The sequence below is a fragment of the Bradysia coprophila genome, chromosome X (genome assembly GCF_014529535.1).
Source record: "Bradysia coprophila strain Holo2 chromosome X, BU_Bcop_v1, whole genome shotgun sequence".
NCBI classification, from domain to species: domain Eukaryota; kingdom Metazoa; phylum Arthropoda; class Insecta; order Diptera; family Sciaridae; genus Bradysia; species Bradysia coprophila.
The window spans coordinates 4,664,561-4,672,939 of NC_050737.1; the positions used below are offsets into that span (position 1 = coordinate 4,664,561).

The window sequence follows — 8,379 nt, forward strand, 5'->3', positions numbered from 1 at the left end:
TTGGCGGATATTTAATGTGAGGAAACATTAAGTTATTGCTACGGGGCAGCTTAAAGAAATTATTTCTTATCACGGCTACAAACGGCCTAAGTGTTACAGTTATGCCACTTTGCGGGAGGCAATTTGAAACCTGACCTGACCTAACTTAACATTGTATACAAGGAATATCCCACAATGTATTCAACGAATTAATTTCGTTTATGTTCCTAAAAACGATAATAATGCAATCGTGAAGGTCCATTTCACTTGAAATAAAAACTGACGCCGAAAAAAGCCATTAAAAGCGACTGAAAATCATTGAAAATCCCGCTTCATTGGTATTCAATAATTGTAATGTTATTGCGGTTATAGCACGGTATAATGGTGGCACCATTACATTAAAATATGTTGGGTGAGCAGAGTGCATGGATAATTAATTTTTATACATCACATCCACTAGACGAAGAGTCTCTGTGCATACCAGTCCGACGATTTGAAACCTTTACTAAACTGTAAATTGTTCTAAGTTTTGAAAAATTGAATTTGAGCGTTAGAAGTTACCTGACGTCGATGGGCGTATCTCAACCGTCGTAGACACTAAATTATTGGGATTTGTGTCAGAATGAAGCCATTGGTGCCAAATGAAGAAGTCAACTTGAAGATAAAATTGCAATTGAAGTGTCTGTCGATCCAGACAATTTTCTATTTGTCTAACCCAGCACAGCAATTCAATAAGTATTGTATCTTCGAATTGAACTAGTCATTTGGCACCAATACCTTTATTTTTACATCAATTTGGATCTTCTATGTTATCTGTGACCGCTAAGCAAGTCTACCATCGTTAGGATTATCTTAGCGCTCAAAAATTAAATTTCGTATCAGCCAGCGTTAAACGTACAATATTGATGGCCTTTTAATGGGCTGACATGCTCACAGGCTCTCAGTATACATCTAAAGACTAATAAATTGCTGATCGAACTGATCATCATATAATCGAAATAATTTTCGTCAAAAAATTCAACCTGAAACGTTTTCGTATCAATTTCAAAAACATTTGGGTTGCAAATGAGCGAATAAACATTAAAAACTTCGATAAAGTTAAACGAAAAAGCAAACATCTAAATCTCCATAGAAGTCAACAGTTTTGCTTTCGTTTCAAACTCCACTACAGAATACTCGTTCCAAAATAAAAAGCTTTTCGTTTGCGAGGAAAAAACGCATTCTATATAATATTACACTCGTCTTGTAGATGGAACGTGCAGTATCGCTGTGATGTTTAAAGCATCGCTGGAAGTAAATGGAAAAACGGTTTGTTTTCGTTTGCTCTCTCCTTATTTTAACTCATCTACAACCATTTCTCATTTAATAAGGTAACTCAAGATAAACTTTAATATATAAACGTTTTTAGTCGGTCACACAGCAGGATTGTTAGAGGTGTGCGCCGATCTTAAAATAGTCGGCGGCGGTGCGCCGACTGGTAAGGGATCGGCGGCGGCGCGCCGGAAGAAATTTATAGTCGGCGGCGGTGCGCCGATCGGCGCGCCGATAAATTTACAAAAAATCTAAACTTTCGAAAATAATGCAAAAACATTTGAAAAAGCGTGCGCAATCATTTTTCCGAACACTGAAATCTTACTATCTTGCAATCTGAAGTATCAACCACTTATACAAGGGGAATCAACTGAGGCGTATCTCACCTTTTATATTGTGTACAATGTACAATCACCTATTATTTTGAAAACATCTAATTTAATGAATCCAAGAATGATTAATGAGTTTGCGTAAATGACATGTAAGCTATAAGTCAAATTATAATTTAGAAATTTTAAGTCACATCTTCATACCAGATGTTCTGCAGGCTTCTTATTTCCAACTTATAATTTATGTCATTTACGCAAACTCACTACTATTATCTTTCGATTTATGCAATAACCGTTCCCGTTGCCTTTAGTCCATCTTCGATGAAGGAGTGAGATCGTAGTAGAAGGTTTTCGCAAATAAGAGATTTAGATAAACTTAAATTTATAAGTAATAAGTGCATAGACTACGCCAAAATGATTTTTTCCCCAAATTTTTTAAATAAAGCAGCTAAAAATTGAAAATAAAGATACCCGTGTCTCGTCTTTTTGACGAAAAAACTTGAAACCGGAAAGATTTTCCACTTTATAAATTCCTAAAACACATGATTTGCGCCATTTTCCACCCAAATTCCACATAAGGTCTTAAGTTTGCCCCTTTACAATTACAGTAGTTTTGACTGATTCACTGAATTTTTTTCTCCTTCTTCTTCCTCTTATATGCACAGAAAATAGAGTAACGTACCCAAGAGTTCACGTTAAGTGAGGATACAGAAAAGACAAATGCTGTTTCGACCTCGGGTATCGATGGCGGTCTCGGGCCAGCGTGATCTGACCATCCTCAGTAGTATCCATCGATACCCTTCCCAAGACAGCAGCCAACTTTTTCTTTGGACTAGTATTTATATGGCGACCATATAAAAGACGAGCTATAGGTAGACCACCAGAGAGATGGACAAACGGAATTAAGAATATTGCAGGTACAAACTGGCAGCAAATGGCAATGGATCGTACGAAATGGAAAGAAGTTGGAGAGGCCTACATCCAGCAGTGGATAGAAACAGGCTGAAAAAGAAGAAGAAGAAGTATTTAAAAATATGCATAAAACACTTGCCATCTACTGATGGAAATAGGATACGTTATAGAAAGCTACTTCGAAGATAACCCTATCGTAGCATCAGAAACAAAATCACCGTCGTACAGTGCAAGTAAGAAGAAAAACCCAAAGTTTCAACAAATTTTTTTAAACAAAAAACTCCTTTCTACCATAGCCTATTTTAGGAATTAAATTCCCGAAAATTCTTGAAATTCTCGAAAATTCTAGAAATTCCCGAAAATTCTCGAAATTCCCGAAAATTCTCTGAAATTCTCGAAAATTCTTGAAAATTCCCGAAATTCTTAAAAATTATTAAAACACTAGAAACTCGCTGCGTTTCGATTTTATTGTTCTTCAAAGTGTGGTAGTCGACCTCTATGGTGTGGCTTTACATATTTCAAGGGACAAAGAGCTATTTTTAAGATTTTTCGATTTTCCGATATTGGTGTCACCGCCTTCGTGATCAACTCAGAGGTGTCTTACCTGTTATTTCAGAACCTTAATAGAACTGACATGTATGAGGTAAAAGTAAAAATTTTAGTTCACAGTTCGTAGTTTTTACCAATGAATGTACATACTAGTTATGGCAGATTCTTCAAAATCTGTCGATTTATACTGAACGCACTCATTATTTTTGTCAAGATAAAAATAAGCGTTAAAATCCGTTTTGAAAATCGTTATTTCCTCCGAGGTGACATTAGACCGTACCTGGGTGATTTATCCTGCATTGGTTTTTACGCTAAGAGGGATTCTTTTGAAAAACAGCCTACCGAAATCGGACGCATTTTCCAGTCGACTTTTTTATATGTGCCTAGAAAGGTATTCGACCCTAGAAGCCAAAACCGTTTTCAAAGTCCACTGGAAAATGCGTCCGATTTCGGTAGGCTGTTTTTAAAAAGAATCCCTCTAATTCAATATTCGAGCTTTTTATTTTTCACTTCTTGCTGCGCTGTGGCATTATTTTCAAGTGATCAGCTTTCTTTTTCTACATGATTTACGTTATTGAAAGTAATAGGATAGCGCAAACAAATGAAGATCAGCTCAGCCCTCAAAGTAAGGTCTGTAGTTCTAAATGTTTCATTTTAGACTTCACCATTCATGTTTCCTATCAAAACAATTTCTTTGTGTAAATATTCGGTTTTAATACCCTGACGCGCGAATTGAAATTTTCCCTTTTAACTCATGGACTCTTGCACTCATCAAACTAAAAAATTTGGTACGTATTTTTTACGAGATTAGGCAATGTAAAGTTAATTCGCAAACTCTACATAGTTTTTATGATAGATTAAAATTTCTCTTCAGACAATAATTGTCCATTCAGTGACCGAGCTCAGCGCATATTTTTTCCAGCGCAATGGGCACGGTACCGAATTTCCCATAGGGTAATACGCCTCTGAGTGGTTTAAAGGTGTCTTCGAAGAAGCACCGGCAAAGAAAACTGTGAAACAAAGTCCGAAAATCAATTTTAATTTTTTTCACTTCCTAAAATTCCCGAAAATTCTCGAAATTCCCGAAAATTCTCGAAATTCTCTAAAATTCCCGAAAATTCTTTAAGAAATTACCTAAAATAGGCTATGCTTTCTACGCATATAGAAACATAGCAGCATATAGAAACCTGACTTATAAATTAAGAGCGATAAACATTTGCTAAAACCTTGTACATGTACTCAGGCACACACTTTTGTATAGATTTTTCAATTTAAGTTTATATTTATTGTCGCCCATTAAAATTTCTGAAAGCACTAAACGTATAAAATTTCGGCGCGACGAAAATACAATCGGCGGCGGCGGCGGCGTGAGCTATTATTTTTCGGCGGCGGCGCGCCGAAAATTTAGCAAAAAATCGGCGGCGCGCCGGCGTAAAATCGGCGGTGCACACCTCTACAGGATTGTACACAATTTAAACTTTAATTTAAGTTTACATTGCTTCAATCCACTTTTTTTCGCCCCCGAAATGGTTTCAACCATCCACCCATGCATAATATGTAATTTTACCTCCAGACACATTAAATTAATTAATTTGTCGTCAGAGTAGTATATTAAAACGGTTATAATTCTCACATATATACAAATACCGTCAATGTTGATGTTGGTGGTAAAAATAAGTTATTAAGTGCATCGAATGAGGTTTTTAATATCAGAAATTCCGGAACGAATATTTTTAGTTCAATATTTGTGCGGAACATCTTCTTATAGAGGAAACGATTCTGGTTTTCGTTGTAATCTCCACAATATTGGTACATTTTATCGATGATCTTTATTATATAACAAAAACAAAATGTTTTCGGTTTGATTGATCCGAAAATTTTGCAGTTGTAAATTAGTTCGAAACACAAGACACTATTATCTCATTGATGAACGTGTCAATGGAATAAATTACAATATTTTTGATGTATCGTACAATTGTTCCAAGACAATCGAATCTATTCACAATGGACTCAATTCAAAATTTATAAAAATTATAAATCGAATACATCACCACCGAAAAATCTACCATGACGCATTCTTCATCGCAATTATTTTGTTACAATACAAAAAAAAATGATTTCATCAATGAATCTTATCCAAGACGAAAAATTTCTCTCGACAAAATTACAGAACATTCGATTGAAATTGGAATTCTCACTTTAAATTTGTTGTAGTAACATCGACTTACCTGATTCTTTGACTGTTTTGGTTGGTAGTTTGAAAAATGTTCCTGGTTTTAGAAGTTAAGCCTTAGTTTTTGGGCTCTTTTACCTTTTTTTTGTTAAAAAAATTAAAGTCACACCAAAATATTAGATATAGAACACGCACACAACACAACACCGACGAGAGGTTTTTGGACTTTGAAGAAGGAGTTTCAAGTTTGAAGTTGGTTGGTTGGTTTGCTCTTGTGACACAGTTTTTTTTTCGACCTTTTTTCGAATGAATACTGGTACAAAAACGTCAAACTTCGCGCAAGAAATGTCAAAACTGTGAGCGAAACACTGGGGTATGACACTTTGAACGAACTGCAATAGAACGCAGATTTTGGTTTTGTCAAGTTGAATTTACATGTAGCCAATGGTTTTAATCACTTAAATTACCAATAAGTTGGTCTATCGGATAATAATCGTAAATGGGCCACTACTTTTCCAATTTAATTAATTAATTTCTGATTAGATTTTTAAAAATAGCTCTGAAACGAATAGCATATGTTCTACGATCCGGAATTTCTACTTATGTTCAAAAAATTGATTATATTTATTTGCATTTAAAATGTATGTCGATTTATTTGACTAGGTCTTCGGTAGGTAATCAAAATTTCGTACTCGTTTCACAGTTTTTCTTTTTTACAAAAAGAATGAGATTTTAATTAATTAATTTGGAGAACTAGTAGTATATTCAACGTTAATTATGACACTGTAATGTCATACCGGTTCAAAAACATTTCGGTACATTTGTGGTATTGACTGTAATGATCTGAAAGGTATTACTGGTATTATACAGTTTGTATATGGAATGGCAACCTAACAAAAACGAAATAATCTACGAGTCGTTATACCAGAAAATTGCGCTCGAAGAGTTTAAAGTGGCAAACACCTGGAAACGAAAAAGTAAAATGGCTGCACACATGCGTGAATAGAAAGTCGTACATACATTTTTATCAGTGTGTACATTAACGGATATATATTGTTGACCCGTCTGTGATAAATGAATTATGCTGATACTGTAAGTTGGCTGCTGCTTTTGTTGCACTTTGATGTTAACCGAAATCAGACTAAACCGATTCTCAGATTTCGATATTGGTACTAATGCTGAAAGGAAAGCCTGGATTTTTCCGAACTGTTTCAGTCTTACAGCAATACGAATCTATTTCATGCCTGGTAATGTCTAGTAATGGGTCTCTCGTACTACAACCGAAATGAACTTATGTCATGTCATGCAATGTTTTCCAGAGCAATGTGGGGTCATTCAAAAAATTAAATACACCAAGAGGTAGAGGTCCATGCGAGGGTCTATGACGGCTGCGTGACAGATCGTACACTTTCAAAGTGGCATACGTTTATTATGACGGTGGTCTCAAAATTGTCGATCTTTGGAAAAAATAATTTGCGTTCCTTAGTGTTTATTAACGGCCCTTAGGACTGATGCCTCATGTTAGAGCCATCGATACATCGAAGGTTTTGTATTGAAAATTGGTATATGAGGGATGGGGCTGTTTCCTTTCTACTCCTACTCTTTTTTTTACTTTCTGATGTAGAGAATATACATTTTTGCAAGTTTGCACCTGAAAAATGTCAATGGATTTGGAACTCGCAACTTTTTTCATCGATAACGACTTTTTACGTACGGGTATCTAATCCTCCACAAACACTCAAACAATAGAAAATTTGATGTCATTTTTCAGTAATCTTCTTTAAATTCTGTCCATTGTCATAGAAGAATGCACAACGAAATGCAACAATTTAGATTTCCAGCTCATTGCCTTTCCAGATAAATCACTTAAAATCAGCAAAACAAGCACAGTTCATTTAAAAATAGTTTTATTGATCAATTCATAGCAGTTCATTTAGCACCTTTTCCAGCGTTACCAGTACATTTTTGTTGACTTCCTTCAGTCCAATATTCACCACCAAATCCATCTCTGAATCTCTCAGCGCCGGTACCCTCGGTATCAGATACATCAGTGCACTTTGTATGTCATCTGTGTCCATTCCAAATTTGTGCTGAATATCGACCGATTTGTTTTGAACCAGACCATTGAATGTTTGCTCGTTACGTGCAACGAAAATGTTGTTTATCTTTTCGTACTGGGTGATGATTAGCAGCATTTTGTTGATAAACTGGTGGAACACGATATCGGTTTGAAGTCCATTGATTTGAACGGTAAATGATTTGTTGAACGCTGGTTCAGTAGAAAGAGTCATTGCAAAAGTAGTAAGGAAAGTAAAATGAAAATGTAAACAACCGAAAACAAAACCTCACAAAACTAAAAATGTCACCGGTCATCATTTTTTGAAGAGTGTGTGAAATGTTTCGAATTATGATACATTTAGAGCGGCAAATATTCAAACATAAACCAACGAAATTGTTATGGAAGATGTCTGCAAGTACAGAAAAACGCCCCTAAATATACGAATTAAAAAAATGGTTTTACTCTTATTGTATTTGACTGTATATTAAAAATCAGCCTAAAAATGGTCCCAGCCTAAATAGAAGAACATCCACTTTTACCCAAGTAGTATTATAGCATGGGAAACCATACATGTTTAAATAATGACAGCGCCACCTTGGCACCTCTCGAGTGTAATTCTATGTATTATAGCAAGAATGGATTTGCCAGGCAACACCACCTAAACTACAATCTTGTTTATAATAATGAATGCATTAGAGCCACCAAGACCCAAATTAAAACAAAAAATGAGAATCTGGGATGGTAGTACTGGATGTCAGCTAGACATCAAGTGCAACGTCCACCGTGAAAAATGTCCACCACTGACTTTCTTTGACTATATACAAAATGTATCTGAAATTTATTGTTTCTAATAATGAATGCAATGGAGCCACCAAGGACCAAACAAAAAAAAAGAGAATCTGGGATGAATCAAACAAACATTTTTCCGTCGTTCTAAATCAACGCCTGACATTTTCGGAGGATATTCCTGGAATGAAATGGGATTAAAACGCTATCGCGTCAACTTCAGGTCAACTTGATCTGCTTGGAGATGAAACGTTGAATCGTTTGCTGTCGATGTAGTTCTG

General features: G+C 35.5%; 2 protein-coding genes across 5 annotated transcripts in view; both read right to left on the minus strand.

The window, feature by feature from the left end:
* Positions 1 to 5,597, minus strand: part of LOC119084581 (synaptosomal-associated protein 25) — a 73,842-nt gene extending 68,245 nt beyond the window's left edge. For 2 of the 4 annotated variants that reach the window (XM_037194689.1, XM_037194683.1), the window contains exon 1: positions 5,309 to 5,576. The gene's annotated coding sequence lies outside the window, so the exon portion shown is untranslated. Of the gene's footprint in view, positions 1 to 5,308 lie in introns of all 4 variants that reach the window. The other 2 variants (XM_037194704.1, XM_037194696.1) reach the window with 2 other exon arrangements.
* A 1,575-nt stretch (positions 5,598 to 7,172) lies between these two features.
* Positions 7,173 to 7,544, minus strand: LOC119085669. Its single transcript, XM_037196118.1, has one exon. The coding sequence runs from the start codon at positions 7,542 to 7,544 to the stop codon at positions 7,173 to 7,175; it is 372 nt and encodes a 123-aa protein (XP_037052013.1).
* Positions 7,545 to 8,379: the final 835 nt, after the last annotated feature.

Excerpts from the sequence above, each read along its gene's own strand:
- LOC119085669 (XM_037196118.1), bottom strand. The coding sequence starts at position 7,544 with ATGACTCTTTCTACTGAACCAGCGTTCAACAAATCATTTACCGTTCAA.